We start from the raw sequence: 22,191 nt of genomic DNA on the forward strand, positions 1-22,191 counted from the left end.
ATTTTTGTAAATTCATTTCCTTTTTTTGGCTTAAAATACGTATGGAAAGAGACATACGCATACGGGAAGAGAGAGAGAGAGAGAGAGATGAGAAATGAATATGATATGGTTGGTTGGTCAGCACCAAAAATAAAGATGGAGAACACGTGGAGACAAAGGGAAGGGGTTGAGGTTGAAGTTGAAGTTCATGGTTTTCTTTCTTACGGCACAAAACCAATTGCATTGCAAAAGAATCTCTTTTTTGGAGCATGCTCATGTTGTACGCGTCAACTGTCTTGCTTGTCTCTGTCACTTCAGTTCATGCATCTCTCTATTCCCTATTTCTAAATACAGCAACTCCCCTTTCTGTTCCATCCCCCCATTTGCATTCTTAGTAAAATACTACTATCAAATTATTAAATTTATATTTAATACTCATATATAAATATAATACTTTTATCTCCGAATATTTTGAGTCTTTTTAGATGCATACATAACCAACATATAATTATTATTTATCAAAAAATATATACTTTAATTGATAGTAGAAGATTAATTTGTTTTTAAAGCATAAAGATTATTTAAAGTAAATTTTATTTCTCTAGGCAAAGTATTCTTCATTCATATGATACAAAATATATTTAAAAAATTCAACTATCTATCAATTATATTTAAAGAATTTCTGATATGAAATTATTTTAATTTAATCATATGGATCAAATTTGAATCTTGACTTAAATAGTAGAATAAAAAGAGTTTTATTGTTTTATAATAATCTTAATTAACTAAAAAGTAATTACTTTTGTGGAGAAAATATGCTATCTCTAGACAAATACAAACATCTAAGAAATACTTAAATAAAATTAAAATAAATAACAAAATTTATTCTACTTTTATTTATAAAAAGAGAATTTGGTATTATTATGTTAGTAGTTGTTTCGTACATGTTTATCTCCCTTTGAACTTGGGTGATTGGACCCCCCCCCCCCTTTTATCGATTCTCACGCCCACGTGGCTTCCTCGTACTGGCCCTTTTTATTTTTGTGCGTGGTTTTTCTGTTAAAAAACAAAAATAATGTTGTGGATGGTTCAACCTTTGATCTTTGATCAACAATGAACAATGAATAACATAACATAGTATATAAAATAAAGAGCACATTTGGAAAAGATGCTAAAGTCTATAATGGATGAGAGAGACTGAGATTAGAATGACTTCCACGTCTTACTCTTGTATTGGTAGATTAAAGAAAGAGTTCCTTTTCTTGGGAAACGATGTAACAAAACTCAAGCCAACGATTAAATATTTAATTATTATTATTTATTTTTTTAAAAAGAAAGGGCTATGTGTCGGTCATGCAGGGGAAGAAATGGAAAGCCTGCTAATAATACATTTACTTTTTGTTTCTAAAAATAAAGAAAGGAAGAAAACATATTCATCTGTTGCGTAATATAATTTATTTTCAAAAGCTGAAACTCCTCTCTTTATTCTTTTTTTAATCGTCAAAACTCAAAAATAAAAAACCATGAATGAAATACTATGTTCGTACTGCATATTGCTTGTTGAGGTTTCTCTTCCTCCTTCATTCCCTCCCTTCACTTTTCATGCACTATTTTCATTTTACGAAGGTAAATATAACTCATAACTCAGATTACTGAATTAAAGTTTATGTTTTTTTCATTATTTGTATTAAACTGAGTGCACTTTAGAGAAGGAATCTAGGCATAGTTTTCAGCATAGATGGTGAAGGCACAAAGTGGGTACGAGTTGACATGACCAAAATTATTTGCCTTTGGTTTGATATGATTATTATTCATTTTGCGGGGTGGGTGGTGAAGGCTTCTTGTAGTTGACACATGAAAGGAACACAAAGAGGTAAAAAAAACCCAGGGAATTGAAAGGAAATTTCAGTGGCCGGTGTGACTTGCCTCAGATCTAGGAAACCTCTCTTATTTCCTTTGCTTTTTTTTTTTTTTTTCATTTTCAATGACCCCATTTTCCCCTTGACTCCGTTTTAGAGAGGGATAAGGCAGTTACCTTGTCAATTATTTGGTGGTGCTTAGTTTCTTGAATAATCTGTTGTCTGGTTTTTCCGGGGATCGATCATAAGGAGGAAGAAATACAAGGTTTTGGGACCTCTTCTCTTGGCTTATAAAAAGTCCAAAACAGGTGAATTCAGAAAGGATCTTGTGGGCTGTTTTGTTTGTTTGTTTGTTCTAGTCTTTGAGAATAATAAAAATAACCTTAGAATTGAATTTTGTTACACTGTATTTGACTGTTTCCTTAGGAGGTTGGTTCTAAACTCCTTCAATTTCTTGCCGTAGGAGCCTTCTTGGTGTTTTGATGTCGATTGGAATTATATCATAGAAAGGAGGAGGCTTGAGGGAAAAGGGTGGAAAAAAAGTGGTTAAAAGGGACAGCAACTTATTGGATACTAGAGGATAAGAAGACTATTGCTACAAGGCAAAGTAAACCAATGGAGGAAATATCTTCTAGTGTTGCAGTACCTTTTACACTTGGTGTTGGAAATTTGATTCAAAAGGAGTCTGCAGTGACCACTCACATGGAGATAACTGGGCTGAAGCTTATGGCAAATACAGCAGCTGCTGCTTTGATGTTAAATCCGGCAGTGGAGTGTTTAAAGGAGAATCAAGTTGGAGCTGCTCTTGTTTCAGAAATGGTTATTGAATGTGAGAGTAATTGGGTCTTGAATGAAGGCCTTAACCAGGCAAGAAAGGAAGATGAATTAATGTTAGCGGTGGATTTTCAGTGTCTGCATAGTTCAAGCTCTCAATCTGTGGCTAATGGCAAAAGTGATCCTTGTAGGGAGGAAGCTGCGTTGTGGAAGAGTAGCTTTTCTGAAATAGATTCACCAATCATCATTAAGGTGGATGATGATGTTGATGGTAAGTCTGGAATAAGCAAGCTGTGTCCATCAACGAAGCTAGTGGAGGACACAGTTTGTTTTGCTATGGATATTACTAACGAGGATCAAAGTGGATCAGATGAGTCTGATCCTAGACCATCCGCTGTGCTTCTTGATCAGTTGCCAGGGGAGAATAAAACATGGAGAACAAGCAACCCGAATGCTTTGAAATTGAATAGTGGCCCTCTCTGGGGTTGTTCATCAATTTGTGGAATGAGACAGGAGATGGAAGATGCTATTTCTGTTAGACCTCAACTTTTTCAAGTTTCTTCACAGATGTTGATTAATGACCATGTGAATGAGAATGGAAAACAGTCACTAGCCCACTTTTTTGCTGTCTACGATGGACATGGGGGCCTTCAGGTATGGCTTAAAAATACTCTATCAAATTATACAAATTGTATTGTTGAAATTAGTGTTTCACTGATGAGGTGTTTTGTTTTCATAGGTTGCCAATTACTGCCAGGAACGTCTTCATTCAACGTTGATTGAGGAGATAGAGACTGCACAATCAAGTTCGGCTGAAACAAATGGGAGAGATGATTGGCAGGACCAATGGAAGAAAGCATTCATCAATTGTTTTCAGAAAATGGATGATGAGGTTGGAGGAATTGGTGCAAGTAACAAAGGAAACAACAGTGGTGGGTCTGAGTCTAATATTGAAACTGTTGCTCCTGAGACTGCTGGCTCCACTGCAGCGGTTGCCATTTTAAGCCAAACCCACATCATAGTTGCAAATTGTGGAGATTCAAGAACTGTCTTATACCGTGGAAAAGAAGCCATGCCATTGTCTTCTGACCACAAAGTAAGGCATTTCATTCTAATTTTATAGTATTTTTGGTGAATGTATATTAGAAGCTGAAGATGTCTGATAGAGGAAACTTGACTTCCTGTTTTGCAGCCAAATAGAGAGGATGAGCGGGCTCGGATAGAAGCTGCGGGAGGAAGAGTCATACATTGGAAAGGATATCGAGTTCTTGGTGTCTTGGCGATGTCAAGGTCCATAGGTATGTGTTTGTTGCATGATCTCTAGAATATGATTGGTTTTCTTGTAATATTATGTGGTTATATGAAACTATAATCAAATGATTTAACCGTTATTTTTTCAATTCTACATCTCTACTACAATACAATATTATTAATCATGAGTCTGTGCTGAAGTTGAATGTGAGGACATACATTGTTCTTCTATGCAAGTGTTCTTTTACAAGTAAACAACAATGTATGCAATTTTTACATGGTCATCTAATCATGTATAATAAGTTTATGAACTTAAAAATAGTCATTTTAAAGTTAAGTCTTACCTATCATGATTGTGGAAATTTTGACAGTGTTAGTACATAGAGCACAAACTCTTCTTTTATTTTAAAGTTAAGTCTTACCTATCAAGATAAGTTTCTTTCATTCCACATCCTTCAATACGTTTGGAGCAAAAGGTGACTTTAGTACGCTTCCTTCAATGTGATTTCAGTCTACAACTTTTTTTCTACATAAATTTCTTATTCAAATAATCTTTGTTTTCTAATTTTTCTTCTTGCCCAACAGGTGATAGATACCTGAAACCATGGATAATTCCAGAACCTGAAGTCAATATTGTGCGTCGAGAAAAAAATGATCAGTGTCTAATTCTAGCAAGTGATGGTTTATGGGATGTAATGACAAATGAAGAAGCATGCGAGGTTGCAAAGAAGCGAATCCTTCTTTGGCACAAGAAGTATGGTGACAACGGCACAACAGGACGCAGTGAAGGAGCGGATCCTGCAGCTCAGTCAGCTGCAGAGTATCTAACTAAGCTTGCCATCCACAGGGGAAGCCAAGATAACATCTCTGTAATTGTGATAGACTTAAAGGCTCAAAGAAAAATTAAGAGAAAGCCATAAAGTGATGTGTTTTACATCTGGCATATCTTCATTGTAAGCTATTGATTTATTGTATTTTAGAGTCATTGGCACTTTTTAGCCCGTCAGTTTTTCACCAGGGCTAAGCTAAGTTATATATGCTAATATTTGCACTTTACAAGGATACCTTCAGCTTGGATGAGTTATCACTCTGTCTCTGAGAACTTTCCAAGCATAACAAAGGTTTTTTTTTTTTTTTTTAAATGTTAAGAGCCAATATTGTGTTAGCTAATCAATTGATCAGCTCATTGTCTCTTACATACGCACCTTGGAGACACTCTTAAATTTTATTTTATTTTGGTTACGTAAAGAGAAAAAACAGAAAACGAAACAAAGCAGCAACTGAAGACTACAGATGCGGATATGTCATCCCTAGGGCATCACGTAACAAAATGGTTCCAAGTCTTAAATTTGATATGTAATTTGCAAGCAATGAAAACCCATCATCAATCAGGAAATTTGACAAGCTTTAACCAAATAAAAAGTCTCAAATATAACTTGAGGAACTGTTCACCTAGTGTGACTCAAAACGTTCATTTGGGACAGCTTGACAAAACTTTCATCTCATGAAAATTTGTACATCAGATCATATTATCAGCAACTCAGGCAAATCCTAGTGATACGTTTTGTTGCAATCATAAATTTCAAACATTTTGTTGCAAGTAGCCCCTGATACTTAACTTCAGCATTAAAGTTCTTCAAATGTCAATTATTGCAATTTCTTGACCCTTGCATCTGAGTTTCTCAACAAATTGAACTCAATCACTCAACAACTAAATACAGAATCCTTGAAGTGACTCTAGGAGCTGGTTCTTCAACTCATCTGCAAACGCTCCTCATTTGCAAGCAGGGCTGTACAACAGAAATGGAAAACTACAGTTACAAATAACTCATTGTTTAGAAAGAAGGTACTCAGATTTATACAGAAATATTAATATCTGAAACTGCATGGTTGCATGAGAGCACATCCTATCATCATAATTTAGAAAACAATACCCTTAGTATCATTTACAGAACAAAAAAACAAATTCTTAATATAAAAGAAAAAATATTTCTACTTATGATAAAATCAATACATTATATAGGGATCTACATTCAAAAACACCTGATAGATTCGCAAGTAAAGAACAAAAGAATAACCTTTTACTTAAATTAATAATAGAGTCCAAGATTGGAACATACAAACTTTTATAAGGTTGCAAGAGGAGATCCTGCATTTGAGAAGTAAGCTGAAAGATCCACCTCCAAGTCATCATACATGTTGACAAAAGGATGTGCCTGGAGTTTCAATCAAATATATAGCATCAGAAGGACAATATTCTACATGGTGTGTGTTCATAAGCAAGATTTACGCATACCATTAATTCCTGAGCTGACAGTCGATCCTTTGGGTCTTTCTGTAGACTAAACAACAAGATTGAAAAAGGAAGATCAGTAGACACATAAAAAGCACACAGTGAAATAGAGTTTTTGGCAAAACAGGCAGCAGAATAGTAATGGAAGGTGCTAATATTTATACATGTTTAAATGGTTTGTTTAATGAAATTATGAAAGATACCTTAAAAATAAGAATAAAAAATGAAAATAATGGTTTGTCAACATAAACACTCAAGCATCCATGCACTAATTTCAGGATGACCTTTAAAAAACTACTACCGTTATGTTAGTGTTCTCTGTGTGTGTGTTTGGTTGTGTTTTCATTTTCTTATGGTGGATTAAGACTCTTGACTGCTTAAAACTAGTATCACATATAACAATTACCATGCTGAGATAAATGAGCAAAATTCTGTAGAAAATTGTTCAGAAGGAGGGATAGGAGGAGGTTTATCGACAATGGTTTCAATAAGCTCAAAAATGCTTTCCCATGTTTCACTTTGATCAGGCGGTGCATATGGAAACCGACCCAAAGCACACTCAAGTAATATTAGTCCCAAACTCCATATATCACTTTTGTAGTTGTAGCCTCGCTGGCTTCCATTGATTCTCTCTGGCTGTAAAATTGGCAGAGTGATTGTTACTGTATATTCTAGGAAACACTGGTAAATTTTGGTGGTAAAATGATAAATATACTTGTACATATTACTCACAGACATATAGTTGTAGGTTCCAATGAAAGTATTTGCTTGACCAGATGTACTTTCCATAATTGCACTCACACCAAAGTCAGTAATCTTTACTTCACCAATATGATTTATTAACAAATTAGAAGGTTTTAAGTCTCTGTGGATAATATGCTTTTCGTGGTGGAGATAAACTAAACCCTTCAGCACCTACATCATTAAAAAAGAAAGAGATCAGATCTTGTTTGCGATTCAGTGAAAAGAATTATGGGTACTAGACTGAAGGGAAATTCCTTACTCCGTACCTGCTTACAGATGGCAGCAAGATAATCCTCTGGAATTGTTTTAACTTTCTTCAGCAGATCAGCTAAGGAACCTCCATCCATGTACTCTAAGATGATTGATATGACACCGTTTTCATAGAATGATTGGTAGCAGACAACAACATAAGGACATTGTGCTTGTTGATTAATTTTCAGCTCTTGTGCAATCTGCTTGCGCATAGACTCCTCAATATTCATCTGAATTACCTGAATTGTGAAGAATGCATACATTGCGACAAATGAAAAAAGAGGAATAGATTTAAATGATAACATTAAGGTTGTGAATATATCAGAAAAAAATGAAAGTAATTAGTTTATTAGTACAACTACAAATACTAAATTGTTAACCAAGCAAGAGGGAAATTTAAAATTGCTAAAAGCAGGAGGGAAACCAATATGCGACATGTTACCCAATCATTGCTGCTCTATTTTCAAAAACTAGTAGGAAAATTAATAGAAAAGGAATGACAAAAGACTGAACATTTCAATAATGAAGGGGGAGGGGGGATTGAAGACCTTAGATGTTAAATACAAGTTTAAATTTGTCTTGTTCAATGATTGATTAATATATACAAGTTCCTACGGAAGAGAACCACTTTCAATCAGTATGTTAAACACAATTCAAATGTTCGAAGTTGGGTGAACAAAATGATGTTCTGTTAAGGTATAAGGAGATGAAAAGTTTAGAATATTAACCAGTTAGTTAGAGGGGTTAATTAGATATAAATAGGGGAGGTAGGATAGCAAGATTCGGAGAATAAGTTGTCATTTGTAAATAGAGCATTAGCTCTTTTTGAAGGGGAAATCCTTGGAGTGGAGACCCTTGGAAGAGAGATTTCTTTCCTATTCCTGGTTCTTTTCATCCTATTCAATAAAATCTTTCTTTTCTTTCCCATTCCTAATTATTGGTTCATATCATGTTCTGACATAACAAAGAAAGAAAGCACTGGCAGCATAATAGCATTGAACTAAATTACTATTTGAATGAAAATGAACCACTCCTAATGAAATTAAATCATTAAATATTGATTGAAAGAAATAACATTTTATGAAACTTACCAATAATGACTTTGGGTGACACTGAAATTCCAAGAGAAAACAAGTTTTCAAACACCCTTGCTCTATGAAATGGATGTAATGGAGAGGGGAATGACATTATCAAAAAGTATGTAATATGGGTAGACAATGCCAATACAAAAGGATAAATTAACTAAAAATGAGAGAACAGACCATGCAAATTCAGAGCATGGTATGCAACATGCAGCAAGTGTACCTTCAACGCAAAAAACTGACTAGTCCATTTGTGTTGCACCAATTGAACTACCCCTCCATTTCCCTTTCCAACAACTTTGATTACATCTATGTCTGCCAAAGTTAACTGGTTGTCTGTAGGCTTGATTGGAGGTGGCTGAAAAAATAACATGAATGTTAGAATCATACACAACATATTGTCAGAATTCAGCCAGCATTGTATTGTGTATTGTGACTAGATAAAAAAAATATGCACGAATTTCAATGTTCAATTCTCCTTTGTCCTGCTCTTTTTATACCATAAGCCACTGGTTGGAATGCACAACAATAGATATGCGGAGTTTAACAGGAACAAATTTAAACTTACTCACTTATAAATTTGGGTCCTCATTTAACATGGCTATGTATCTACAATCAACTCATTTTGTCTTCTAAAATGTATTGACCATATAAGAGTATGCATAGGAAGTTTTCCAATATAATTAGTCGGATTATTTTTTTTTTTTTTCATGATTGACAGTGTAATACATCAGAAATTGATGAAAGCCTCCGAGTCCCACCCAAAAAAAAAAAAAATAAGACGTAGGAAGGAAGAAGAGGATCCAACATTAACTCAGAATGCAAACAGTTTTATGCAACAAACTTCGTTTAAGAGTAGAAATGAAAGACTCAATTTGTTTAGTGGCTCATGAAGTGGATGGCGTATGCTGAGCACAATTTCACTTCATAAACTTGCAACTTGTTCTCCATTTGATTAAAGACAATGCAAATAAGATGAGAAATGCATAATCTCGTCAACAATATCAGGTTCATTTAAAAAACAATAGCAAAGGCTAGGAAAAGTGAAAGTAGGCTCAATCCCCACCCCCAAAAACACACACACACAAGAAAAATAATGGCCAAGGAGAAACAGCAAATAATCCATCTCATAATTTTTTTATTCAATTTAAATCATATAATAGTTCACTTGGGTATGGAAACCTGAGAATAAGGAATCTACAGAAAAATCATGAATCCCTTGTTATCTTATCTATCAGGCATTTCATCAGATCCAAAAGATCAAATGCATAAAAACAAATAATTGAGCAATCGGACTGGACACATAATGAAATAAACACATTGTTAACAAATAAACAATTACAAAGGCAAAGAATGCATAAAAAAGTGAGAGAAATATGTTACAGCTTCGACATCATTCTGAGAGACAATTCGAACTCCATCCCTGTTGACAAGCAGATCCCCATCCTTAAAAGTCCCACTTTCAGTCCTACACATACCAATAATTCAATTGGCTCAAAAGCCAAACATAATTAATCAATCACATTCACACACATCACAAAGAGAGAGAGAGAGAGGGAGAGAGAGGGCGAGACTCACAGGAACCTGGCAAAATTAGATTGATCAGACACAGGAACTGAGAGTTTGAGACCAAGTCCCAAGTTTCCTTTCTTCATGATTATGGGATTCACTTCACAAACTCTGACACAGAGTCTCACTAGGTTATGAAAGAGAGAAAAAAAATTCTAGTTAGACTCTTTCTCTCTCTTTCTATCTCTGTGTGTCTATATAATATATAATCAAGACATACTACAATAGGATATACTATTAGTACCAGTATTTAAGTTAAAAATGATACATTGAAAATTCTAAATTTTGTGATTGGTTGACAGAGAGCAGTCACCATTGACGAACTGAAGATTGAAGAAAGAAGCAGCTTTGAAGATGGAACTGTTGTTGACTTTTCAGACTTTATGGCCAATTTACCCGGGTCCCACACTCTTCTTCTCCTTAAAAAAAAAAACATTTCAATATTTATTTTTTCTAAATCTGGATTATATCTTCTAGTCAAGAATCAAATACTGATTTCTTCATGTCAAAATTTATCAAAGGAGACAATTTTTCACAATAGTTACTCTTTTAGTATATTGAATATTTGATCACGTACTTTAAAAAAATCAACTATATCACGTATCATATTAATAAAATACTAAGATTATTTCTTAATCAAAAGTTAAATACTAATCTGTTTAGATATTAAAGTTTATTTGGAGACTAGTTTTCTCAATAATTATTGTTTTATATACAAAAAAAATTGTCAATTATATCATACACCATATTAATAAAAACATTTCAATATTCTTTCTCACACATACCAACACTAAAATAGGACAAATACATTGCATAAAAAACACAAACTCATTATTCATAAAATGGTTAGATTAATTGATGCTTGTGGAATTGTGTGTGAACGTGTGTCTATAGAAATTGTGGAGGATTGGAAGATGATGGATAATGTACTGTTGCTGCTATTTTGTTTTTTTGGTAGAGATTAGCTCCTTGATCCCTTATCTAATGTGCACAGTCATTCTCTTCCTTTCTAAATTTTGCAAAAGTTTCTTTGCCGCCTCTTAAGATTCTTTCATCTAGTTTTTTTTTTTTTTTTATTTACAAAGAAAAGGAAGCCTGCCCTATTGACATTAACAAGAAGAGTAAGTCGGCAATATATTGATTTTTCTCATTTCTCCATCGTTTTTTGCCACACCAATACTGTGCTAATACCCAGATACCATGTTTAAAAGTAATATATATGATTAATGTTGCGTTAGTTAAATTGTTTCATGTAACATGTGATTCAGCAATATACTTGAAACAATTATCCAACAATCTTCACGATTTTTCATTTTAAAAAGAGCATATTGATATTGCTAAGTCCAAATACAATAATCAAAATCATCAGCCATATTATTGTACCATAGATTTCCAATTTTGATTATTGGTGTCATAAAAATCATTTCTAATATTGTGAAAAATATAATTTGTTTTTAAGATGGTTATCGTAAAAATTTACAAAATTGTCATATATAACAATGTTGAATAGTCTCAAGAAGATAAACATAAACATTGATATCATATTTTAACTTAAAACATAATATTTATTTTAACTTAAAACATAATATTTATGTTTATGAATTTTATTTTTACTTATATGATATTTAATTTTTTCATTCATATTTGATATCAGATTTCACTTTACTTGTATTTTGATAATATTTTTCTCAAGTGTAAATTTTTTTCACAAAATAATCTTAAGTGAAAGTCATCATAAATTCACAGGTATATTAGATGGTTCCTCTTTTACTTTTATAAAAATTTTAATTGGTTGATAATAAAAATATCTTTTACATTTGTTAGTGTAAAAGTCAATTCTTTACTCATATCTCATTATAAATACACCCAGGATTAGATTCATTTAGGTATGGATTTCAATCACATTTAATAATTTTAAAATTATTTTTTCCAAATTATAAATTATGGTCGGTAATTAAAGAATATTAGATATATTTTATTTATTATTTTAATTACTTAAAACAAATGTTAAATGCTTATTTTTACTTTTTTAACAAGTGTCTTCCAATATTTTCAAATTCATTTGGAATAGAAACAGTTACTCACCACCATCTTTTTACATGTCATTCTACAAGAATTAGTGACGTCAATTTCGTGTTCGTCTTTTTTTAAGTAAGCTGATTATTTAATATATCAAGATAAGTTGTCTATTCAACATGATACATTTAAGATTAAATCAGACAAGGAAAGTTGATTTTTTTGCATTATTTTGAAAACAAATTCCAACCATACCATCAATCTTCTAAACCTTCAATGAATGGCTTAATTAAACGCACGGCTTTGTTAACACATTTATGCAAAAAATTAATGCCATCATTAGATAACTATGAATGCTCCAGCCAAAGTATTAGTGGAAATTGTTATCATCGACGTCCACAGAAAAAAAAAAAAACACGTTTCAAACCTGTTCTTCAATCTGGCTTGTTAATTTTCTAGTCAACAATATTAAACAAATACTGGTAGATTTTTTTTATGTCTCAATTTTTGTCAAATTTCATGACTAGCCAAGGACCCAAGAATATAAAAGAGAAGGGAGAAGATAATAATTGATAGTATCTCAAAAAAGAAAGAAAAACACTTTCAAGTAACGAAGGCACTGAGAAACACGTGGTTGGAAAAAACTTGGGAAGGGAATGATGAGGAAGATATTATATTAGTATGTTGAAAAGACTTTGTTTCAAGTGTGTGCAGATATTGCTACCTGGCTGGAATGGGCCTAGGAGTGTTGGGAGACATTCAAATTGAATTAATCAATCAAAATAATAAATAGCATGTGCTGTTAGAAAATTAGACAAAATATAAATGCCAAAGAGTTCTGCAACAAAACAAATGTCCCCACTCAGTGTTAGTAGCCAACCTTTTTTGGTGGCCTTGCTTGGTGCAGCTCCATAATTTTTTCAGTTATCACATCAATTGCTTGCACATAACAAGCTGGTTTGTTATAGTTTCTGCGAGCACCATTTTGGACCTCATGAGTTTGGAATCCCTCTCCTTAAACACAAAACACTTTTCTTTCAGGTTCTTTATATGGAGTTCTCCTATTTGGCAATTATAAAGAAGATCACTATTTCATTGATGAACACTGACATGTCTAGGATGAAATTAATACAGCAATGTTGTATTAATTAATGTAGCAAAATTCTAGTAAACGACTGTATTAATTAACTATCATTTAGTTACTCTTTTGTTTTTATACTTATACAATGTTTAGATTTTAGTTCAATGTGTATGTTAAAATTACTTGTTTTAGTCCTTATTCATATATTTTTTTATTCGTTTTAGTCTCTGTTATCCACAGTTACAGGATTAAAACATGTTAAAAACTGTATATAAACTATAACGAGTTAAAAATGTGTAGATAATGCAACAATTACTTTTTAGGACTAGAAACTAAAATACTACTATAAAAATTGTTTACATAGAGTAATTAATTAAAGCACTAATTATTCATCCGGTGAAGGGAAAACAAAGGCGTTAATGGATAGTACTCAAGCAAAATATGTTGGAGATAAATATGTATGTCTAAAATCAAATTCATAATGTTATCAATTTTAGTAAAGAATTGTTCTTTATTTTATTATCATATTTATTGTTTTATTAAATTGTTAATTTGACAAGTTCTTGATTAAAATTAGAAGTTTATTGTCATGATAGAGATTATGATAATGAAAAATAAGTCATTTATAATTTTAATCTAAATTGTTTTTGATTGTAGGATTATTGTAAATAAGACATCAATAATCTTGATAGATGAATATATATGTAATGATCTTTATTGGATAAAAATTAATAGATCTCATTTATTAAATTGCATATATAAATGATGTATATGTGAATGTCATCATTGAACTTATTTAATTGAGAATTTCTAATAATTAATATTACCTTAACATGTCAATAGAAAGTTCTTAAGAAGAAATATCATAGTAATTAACAAGTTATTTGCTATATTTTAATTTTGAACACCTAATGCCTTAGAGTACTAGTTGAATGAATATTGAATATGATTAAATACTTGTAGAATTAATGATTAATTAAAAAGGAATCCACCAACTCTAGACAATGAATTTGAGCTTTATGATAAAATTAAGACATTGGTAAGAACAATTGAATGAAAGAAGAAAAAAGTTTTTTAAACATTGATTAAATGTGTTAACAGTCTTTTCACATTTTCACTCATAAAAAAGTTGATAACAAAAATTGATTTTGTAGTGTAAATACATTAGTCTTTACACTATTGAAGAAAAATTTTATTACTTCAAAAACACATATCCCAATACACAAACTTATTTTTCTCTATTTATTATTATTATATATTTTTTTAATATAAAATAGATTATAATTTTTCGTTACAAACTATTGGAAAAACTTTTATATAACTATGAAAATGTTCACACCAACAATCAACTAATATGCATATTAATTGGTGATTTGAACATGAAATATCATTATTGAGCTCACTATAGAACGATTGGGTTATTGGTATATACAAGAAGCGAATGCTAAGGAGCAAACATAACACACATTGCTAAGCAATCCAATTCACTGAGAATCACAGGTTGAGGGTAAGGACTTGGGATTGGATCATGGTGAGAAAGAAACATGATTGGCACATGTGTCTGCAAAATTAATGCACGAGTGAGTAACAATAACAAGTCACAGCAATTAACTTCCATTCATTCAAGAAAATACTAGTAAAACAGTAGTACTAAGCAATAAGTAACCACGACCACTGATTTTGATGATGACCTTGTAATAGCTAGCTGATAACTGCTAAATAATTGTGAATTTATAGGAGTTAAATAGTCAAATTTTGGTTTAAAATTAATTATTTAGCAGTTATTTGTAATTAAAAGTGAGAAAATTAATTTAATTGAATTTCTGGTTGCAGATACAAAAAATAAGGTTGCATTTAGCAAAAGTGGCACAGAAAGGAAGAAAAAAAAAAAGAAGAAATTCTGAAGCAGACCCAATCCAATAGGGGCGCTAAGCGCGCATCAGGCGCTAAGCGAGCAACTAACTGCAGGCGCTGAGCGTGGCGTTAAGCACGAAGGTGGAAACCGTTACGCGCGCTAAGCCCAGCTAGGCGCCCAGCGCGCGATCCAACAGAAGCACAGGCCCAGCGTGCATGGCGCGCCCAGCGCGCGATCTGAACGCGCTAAGCGCGAGGTGTGGCGCTGAGCGCGACTACGAAGGCCCATAAGCCCACTTCAGCAACTATAAATAGAGAGGCAGTCCCAAGGAAACTTCATCCCGTCTCAGAGCACCACTCTCAGTACTTCAAGCCTGAGTTTTCTTCCCTCTCTATATTCTTTGTTTTGTTAGCCTATTCTTTCTTTCATCCCCAGTTGTAAGCCCTCAATGGCCATGAGTGGCTAAACCCCTAGCTAGGGCCTAGCAGGCCTAAAAAGCCAACGATGTACAATGAGCTTCAAGAGTTATCAATGCAAAGGAATTTATTCCAGGTTTTTCTGTTCTATTTCGTTTCTTGTATTCTTGCATTCATTCTTAGATCTCTTTTTGGGTTTTATTCGCTCGGGAGAGGGTAAGTCCCAATAAATATTTAAGATTCAATGCATGCATCAGTTTTAGGGGTTATACGCTTGGGAAAGGGTAACGCCTAATAGAACATCTAAAGAAAAGAATCATTGGGTTAACATTGCTAGGCATAGAATGATAACTCACTGCCCATGCATTTAAGCAACATCTAGAACTTAATCTTAATGCATTTTAATTATTGAATCTTCGCAAAGGCATTTGGGAGATAGGTAGTTAAAATAGGCTTGCCAACGTGAGGCATCAGGGGCAAGTAGTCAACAGATGTGGGTAGAACTAATACCATTTCATTGATAATGAATATCATATTTACATGCATCGTAGGCCAATTGGGTTTGTCTGGTCTTGGCATTTCTATCAATTGTTTTCCCTTTTACTTATTTGTTTTAGTAATAGCACTCTATTCTTACTTTTATTCCTGTTTTTAATATTTTACTTTCGCTTACAAATTGAGGAGTATTTAATAAGTGCAATAAAATCCCTGTGGACACGATACTCGGACTTCCGAGATTTACTACTTGTAACGATTTGGTGCACTTGCCAAAGTCTTAACAAGTTTTTGGCGCCGTTGCCGGGGATTTTGTTTTCGCACTTAATACTATATCAGTTTGTAAGCCCAACTCTTCTTTTCTTGGCTTACTTTATCAGTATTTTTTTTTCTTTACTTCTATTCTTTCTTTCTTTCTTCTATAATTGCACGGGTAGTGCCTTCTTGTTTTTATGCGACTTAGAACTGCATCTGGAGACGTGGTCCCTATCAACTTGGAAATAGAAGCCACTTGTCGGCGTAACAACGCTGCAAGAAGAAGAAGGGAACAAGACACCGAAGGAAGCAGTCACACATCACCTCCTCTCTCTCCACATCACGCTGAAATGGACGGGGAACCGGCACGAAGAGTCACCTTAGAGGACTTCTCCAACACCGCCACTCCTCAGTTCTTCACAAGCATTGCAAGACCGGAGGTGCAAGCCGCAAATATTTCCTACCCGCATTCCCTTATACAGTTAATCCAAGGGAATCTCTTCCATGGTCTTCCAAGCGAAGATCCATATGCTCACCTTGCCTCGTACATCGAAATATGCAACACCGTAAAGATTGCTGGAGTCCCAGAAGATGCGGTACGCCTTAACCTCTTCTCTTTTTCTCTAGCAGGAGAGGCAAAACGATGGTTGCACTCTTTCAAAGGCAACAGCTTAAGAACCTGGGAAGAAGTAGTGGAAAAGTTTTTAAAGAAGTACTTCCCAGAGTCGAAGACCGCCGAAGGGAAAATGGAGATTTCCTCCTTCCACCAATTTTCGGATGAGTCCCTCAGCGAAGCATTAGACCGTTTTCACGGGCTGTTACGAAAGACACCGACACACGGATACAGCGAGCCGATACAACTGAATATATTCATCGATGGCTTGCGACCTCACTCAAAACAGCTACTAGACGCGTCCGCAGGGGGAAAAATCAAACTGAAGACTCCAGAAGAAGCGATGGAGCTTATCGAGAACATGGCGGCCAGTGACCAAGCAATCCTTCGTGATCGAAGCTTTGTGCCTACAAAAAGAAGCCTTTTGGAACTTGGCACGCAAGACGCGACATTGGCACAGAACAAGCTATTGACGAGGCAGATTGAAGCCCTTACTGAAACCCTCAGCAAATTACCTCAACAGTTACAAGCGGTAAGTTCTTCTCACTCATCTGTTTTGCAGGTAGAAGGATGCCCCACATGTGCAGGAACCCATGAGCCTGGCCAGTGTGTAAGCCAACAGGATACTTCTCGAGAAGTAAACTATATGGGCATACCAAATCGTGGATTCCAGGGCTACAACCAGGGGAACTCATCTGGATTCCACCAAGGGGGGGCAGGATTCAATCATGGGCCACCAGGATTCAATCAAGGAAGGAACTTCACGCAAGGTTCAGGGTGGAGGAATCAGGGAAACCAGTACAAGGAACAGAGGAATCAACAACCATACCAACCGCCATACCAGCATCCTAGCCAGGGCCCCAACCAGCAAGACAAGCCCACCAACATAGAAGAACTCTTGCTGCAATTCATCCAGGAGACACGGTCCCATCAGAAGAGCACGGATGCAGCCATTCGGAATCTGGAAGTTCAAATGGGCCAATTGGCACAAGACAAAGCTGAACGGCCCACTCGAACTTTCGGGGCTAACACGGAGAAGAATCCAAAGGAAGAATGCAAGGCCGTGCTGACTCGAGGGCAGAAGAAAGCACAGGAGGAAGGTAAGGTTGAAGAAGAAGACCAGACAGAGGAAGATAGGACAGAGACACAGGAGGAAAGGACAGAAGAAGAAGAGAAGGTGGCACCACCACCTACAACCAAGAGCCAGAAAGCGCGGGAAGCCAAGAAAGAAGAACCACCAGCCCTACCACAAGATCTCCCATATCCTGTGGTGCCCACCAAGAAGAACAAAGAACGCTACTTCAAGCGTTTCTTGGAAATATTCAAAGGGCTGAAGATCACTATGCCATTCAGGGAAGCCTTACAGCAGATGCCCCTCTACTCCAAATTTATGAAGGACATCCTCACCAAGAAGGGGAAGTACATAGACAATGAGAACATTGTGGTAGGGGGTAACTGCAGCGCTATAATACAGAGGAAGCTACCCAAGAAGTTTAAGGACCCCGGAAGTGTTACCATCCCATGCACCATAGGGAAGGAGACGGTGAACAAGGCCCTCATTGACTTAGGAGCAAGCATCAATCTGATGCCCTTGTCAATGTGTAAAAGAATTGGGAATCTGAAGATCGATCCTACCAAGATGACGCTTCAGCTAGCAGACCGTTCGATTACACGACCTTACGGGGTGGTAGAAGATGTCCTAGTCAAGGTCCGCCACTTTACTTTCCCGGTGGACTTTGTGGTCATGGATATCGAAGAAGACGCAGACATTCCCCTCATTTTAGGCAGACCATTCATGCTGACTGCCAACTGTGTGGTGGATATGGGGAATGGGAACTTGGAGCTGAGTATTGACAACCAGAAGATCACCTTCGACCTCTTCAAAGCAATGAAGTATCCACAGGAAGGTTGGAAGTGTTTCAGAGTAGAAGAGATTGATAAGGAAGATGCCAGTATTCTCGAGACACCACAGTCTTCACTGGAGAAAGCAATGGTAAATGCTTTGGACTGTCTGACCAGTGAAGAGGAGGAAGATCTAAAGGCTTGCTTGGAAGACTTGGATCGACAAGACAGTATTTCGGAGGGAGAAGCCAAGTTTGAGACGCTAGAAGAGAAAGTTCCGTCTGAGAAGAAGAAGGTAGAGTTGAAGATATTGCCAGATCACCTAAAGTATGTGTTCTTGGAGGAAGACAAGCCTGTAGTAATCAGCAATGCACTCATAATAGAAGAAGAAAACAGGTTAGTAGGTATCCTCAAGAAACACAGGGAAGCTATTGGATGGCATATATCGGATCTCAAGGGAATCAGCCCTGCTTATTGCATGCACAGGATAATGATGGAAGAGGATTACAAGCCAATCCGGCAACCCCAGAGACGGCTAAATCCGACAATGAAGGCGGGACTCATATACCCCATCTCTGACAGTGCTTGGGTAAGCCCAGTACAGGTGGTTCCCAAGAAAGGTGGAATGACAGTGGTGCGGAATGAGAAGAATGACCTGATACCAACAAGAACTGTCACGGGCTGGCGAATGTGCATCGACTATTGCAAGCTGAATGAGGCCACCCGAAAGGACCACTTCCCTCTACCGTTCATGGATCAGATGCTGGAGAGACTTGCAGGGCAGGCGTATTATTGTTTCTTGGATGGATACTCAGGATATAATCAGATTGCGGTGGACCCTAGAGACCAGGAGAAGACGGCCTTCACATGCCCTTTTGGCGTCTTTGCTTACAAAAGGATGCCATTCGGGTTATGTAATGCACCAACCACATTTCAGAGGTGCATGCTGGCCATTTTTTCAGACATGGTGGAGAAAAGCATCGAAGTGTTCATGGATGACTTCTCGGTTTTCGGATCCTCATTCGACAGTTGCTTGAGGAACCTAGAGATGGTACTTCAGAGATGCGTAGAGACTAATCTAGTCCTGAATTGGGAGAAGTGTCATTTCATGGTCCGAGAAGGCATAGTCCTGGGCCACAAGATCTCAGCTAGAGGGATTGAAGTTGACCGGGCAAAGATAGATGTTATAGAGAAGCTGCCACCACCACTGAATGTTAAAGGTGTCAGAAGTTTCTTAGGGCATGCAGGGTTCTACAGGAGATTCATCAAGGATTTTTCAAAGATTGCTAGACCCCTAAGCAACCTGCTGAATAAAGATGTGGCCTTCAAGTTTGATGAAGAATGTTCAGCAGCATTTCAGACACTGAAGGACAAGCTTACTACTGCACCTGTGATGATTGCACCCGACTGGAGTAAAGACTTTGAGCTGATGTGCGATGCCAGTGATTACGCCATAGGAGCAGTCCTTGGACAGAGACATGATAAGGTATTTCATGCTATTTATTATGCTAGCAGGGTCCTGAATGAAGCACAGTTGAATTATGCCACCACGGAAAAGGAAATGCTAGCTGTTGTCTTTGCCTTGGAGAAGTTCAGATCATACTTGATAGGATCGAAGGTCACCATTTTCACAGATCATGCTGCCATCAAGCACCTACTTGCCAAGACAGATTCGAAGCCAAGGCTGATTAGATGGGTCCTCTTATTGCAAGAATTCGACATCGTCATCAAGGATAAGAGAGGATCCGAGAATGTGGTAGCCGATCACTTATCTCAGTTAAAGAATGAAGAAGTCACTAAGGAAGAGCCAGAGGTAAGAGATGAATTTCCTGATGAGTTTCTTTTGCAGGTTACCACCAGACCTTGGTTTGCAGATATGGCAAACTACAAAGCCACGGGAGTCATTCCAGAGGAGTACACTTGGAATCAGAGGAAGAAGTTCCTACACGACGCACGCTTCTATGTTTGGGATGACCCCCATTTGTTCAAAGCAGGGGCAGATAATGTATTGAGAAGATGTGTCACAAAGGAAGAAGCACGAAGCATTCTTTGGCACTGTCACAGTTCATCATACGGCGGACATCATAGCGGGGACAGAACAACAGCAAAAGTGTTACAATTAGGTTTTTTCTGGCCCTTTCTTTTTTAAGATGCTTACGAGTTTGTGCGTTGTTGTGATAGATGCCAGAGAACAGGGGGGATATCACGGAGAAATGAGATGCCGTTGCAGAACATCATGGAGGTGGAAATCTTTGACTGTTGGGGCATAGACTTCATGGGACCCCTGCCTTCGTCATACGGGAATATTTACATCTTGGTAGCAGTTGACTATGTCTCCAAGTGGGTGGAGGCCATAGCTACGCCGAAGGACGATGCCAGGGTTGTAATCAAGTTTCTAAAGAAGAACATTTTCTCCCGCTTCGGAGTCCCACGAGCCTTGATCAGTGATGGAGGAACGCATTTCTGCAACAATCAGTTGAATAAAGTCCTGGAGCACTATAATGTCCGACATAAGGTGGCCACACCTTATCATCCTCAGACGAATGGCCAAGCAGAAATCTCTAACAGGGAGCTCAAGCGAATCCTAGAGAAGACAGTTGCATCATCCAGAAAGGATTGGGCCTTGAAGCTCGATGATACTCTCTGGGCCTATAGGACAGCGTTCAAGACCCCCATCGGCTTATCACCGTTCCAGCTAGTGTATGAGAAGTCATGCCATTTACCAGTGGAGCTGGAGCACAAAGCATATTGGGCACTCCGATTGCTTAACTTTGACAATAATGCATGCGGGGAAAAGAGGAAACTGCAGCTTCAGGAGTTAGAAGAGATGACACTGAATGCCTATGAATCGTCCAGAATTTACAAGGAAAGAACAAAGGCATATCATGATAAGAAGCTGCAGAGGAGAGAATTCCAGCCAGGACAGCAGGTATTGCTCTTTAACTCAAGACTAAGGCTGTTTCCAGGTAAGCTGAAATCCAAGTGGTCTGGGCCGTTTATCATAAAAGAAGTTAGACCTCATGGAGCAGTAGAATTGGTGGACCCTAGAGAAGGGAGCTTCGAGAAGAAATGGATCGTCAATGGCCAGCGCTTAAAGCAAATTGTCAATTACAAAATTACAAAAAAAAGTCCTCAATTGTGGTGGCTATTCTATCTTTGATGTTTCACTCAATTTGGAGTGCTTCTTAGTCCAATAGCTCTTAAGGTGGTTGACCCCTTGCTTCTTGACTCAGATTCTTCAAGGTATGACATCAATCCTCCTTTCCAATTCTCTATATGACAAATCACAAGCAAGGAAACAAAGAGACAAACAATAAGAAAAGACAAGCTACCTAGGCGGTTTGACAATGGAGAGTAAAGGAAATAAGCTTTGAAAGTAAGGAAGAAATTAAAGTGCAAGAAATGCAAACTAGGCGGATCCTAAGAGTGTTTGGATGATCTTACTTAAGGTTCCCAACAAAACACTCACTATCCTAAGGGAAAATTGCCTAAAATTATTACACACAAATGGAAGTAGGGTGACCTATTGGAGGCTCCAACCTTACTTCCAATGAAAGGCCTTTTTGTTACAAAATTTGAAAGCAAAGCAAATTGTCAATTACAAAATTACAAAAAAAAGTCCTCAATTGTGGTGGCTATTCTATCTTTGATGTTTCACTCAATTTGGAGTGCTTCTTAGTCCAATAGCTCTTAAGGTGGTTGACCCCTTGCTTCTTGACTCAAATTCTTCAAGGTATGACATCAATCCTCCTTTCCAATTCTCTATATGACAAATCACAAGCAAGGAAACAAAGAGACAAACAATAAGAAAAGAC

At 36.5% G+C, this 22,191-nt stretch overlaps 2 protein-coding genes across 8 annotated transcripts; one reads left to right on the forward strand and one right to left on the reverse strand.

Annotated features, from left to right (window-relative positions):
- The first annotated feature begins 1,458 nt into the window (after positions 1-1,458).
- LOC114382295 (protein phosphatase 2C 77-like) lies at positions 1,459-5,037 on the forward strand. 5 transcript variants are annotated; one of them, XM_028341607.1, is made up of 6 exons: positions 1,459-1,605; positions 2,088-2,146; positions 2,265-3,266; positions 3,352-3,708; positions 3,805-3,910; positions 4,449-5,037. In XM_028341607.1, the coding sequence occupies exons 3-6, from the start codon at positions 2,454-2,456 to the stop codon at positions 4,781-4,783; spliced, it is 1,611 nt and encodes a 536-aa protein (XP_028197408.1). In that variant the 5' UTR covers positions 1,459-1,605; positions 2,088-2,146; positions 2,265-2,453; the 3' UTR covers positions 4,784-5,037. The 5 variants fall into 5 exon arrangements, with proteins under 5 accessions (XP_028197408.1, XP_028197406.1, XP_028197405.1 ...); XM_028341605.1 differs by having other exon boundaries at positions 2,302-3,266; XM_028341604.1 differs by lacking the exon at positions 2,088-2,146 and having other exon boundaries at positions 2,302-3,266.
- A 149-nt stretch (positions 5,038-5,186) lies between these two features.
- On the reverse strand, positions 5,187-10,176 carry LOC114382296 (mitogen-activated protein kinase kinase 2-like). Of its 3 annotated transcripts, none has more exons than XM_028341609.1 (10): positions 10,048-10,176; positions 9,813-9,930; positions 9,618-9,702; positions 8,458-8,592; positions 7,167-7,391; positions 6,889-7,071; positions 6,563-6,792; positions 6,160-6,205; positions 5,984-6,079; positions 5,187-5,653 (listed from the first exon to the last, which is right to left on the reverse strand). In XM_028341609.1, the coding sequence occupies exons 2-9, from the start codon at positions 9,887-9,889 to the stop codon at positions 5,990-5,992; spliced, it is 1,071 nt and encodes a 356-aa protein (XP_028197410.1). In that variant the 5' UTR covers positions 9,890-9,930; positions 10,048-10,176; the 3' UTR covers positions 5,187-5,653; positions 5,984-5,989. The 3 variants fall into 3 exon arrangements, with proteins under 3 accessions (XP_028197410.1, XP_028197412.1, XP_028197411.1); XM_028341611.1 differs by having other exon boundaries at positions 10,117-10,135; XM_028341610.1 differs by having other exon boundaries at positions 10,072-10,090.
- Positions 10,177-22,191: the final 12,015 nt, after the last annotated feature.

This window comes from Glycine soja, chromosome 13 (genome assembly GCF_004193775.1).
Source record: "Glycine soja cultivar W05 chromosome 13, ASM419377v2, whole genome shotgun sequence".
In the NCBI taxonomy this organism is placed as follows: Eukaryota; Viridiplantae; Streptophyta; class Magnoliopsida; order Fabales; family Fabaceae; genus Glycine; species Glycine soja.

What these genes read in the sequence shown, in the direction of transcription:
- LOC114382296 (XM_028341609.1), bottom strand. Translation starts at nt 9,889, where the DNA reads ATGAAGAAAGGAAACTTGGGACTTGGTCTCAAACTCTCAGTTCCTGTG. An exon ending in TTGCTGCCATCTGTAAGCAG is followed by an intron (nt 7,072 to 7,166) that starts GTACGGAGTAAG and finishes TTAATGATGTAG; the next exon opens with GTGCTGAAGGGTTTAGTTTA. An exon ending in GAACCTACAACTATATGTCT is followed by an intron (nt 6,793 to 6,888) that starts GTGAGTAATATG and finishes CCAATTTTACAG; the next exon opens with CCAGAGAGAATCAATGGAAG.
- LOC114382295 (XM_028341607.1), top strand. Translation starts at nt 2,454, where the DNA reads ATGGAGGAAATATCTTCTAGTGTTGCAGTACCTTTTACACTTGGTGTT. An exon ending in ATGGACATGGGGGCCTTCAG is followed by an intron (nt 3,267 to 3,351) that starts GTATGGCTTAAA and finishes TTGTTTTCATAG; the next exon opens with GTTGCCAATTACTGCCAGGA. An exon ending in CATTGTCTTCTGACCACAAA is followed by an intron (nt 3,709 to 3,804) that starts GTAAGGCATTTC and finishes CCTGTTTTGCAG; the next exon opens with CCAAATAGAGAGGATGAGCG.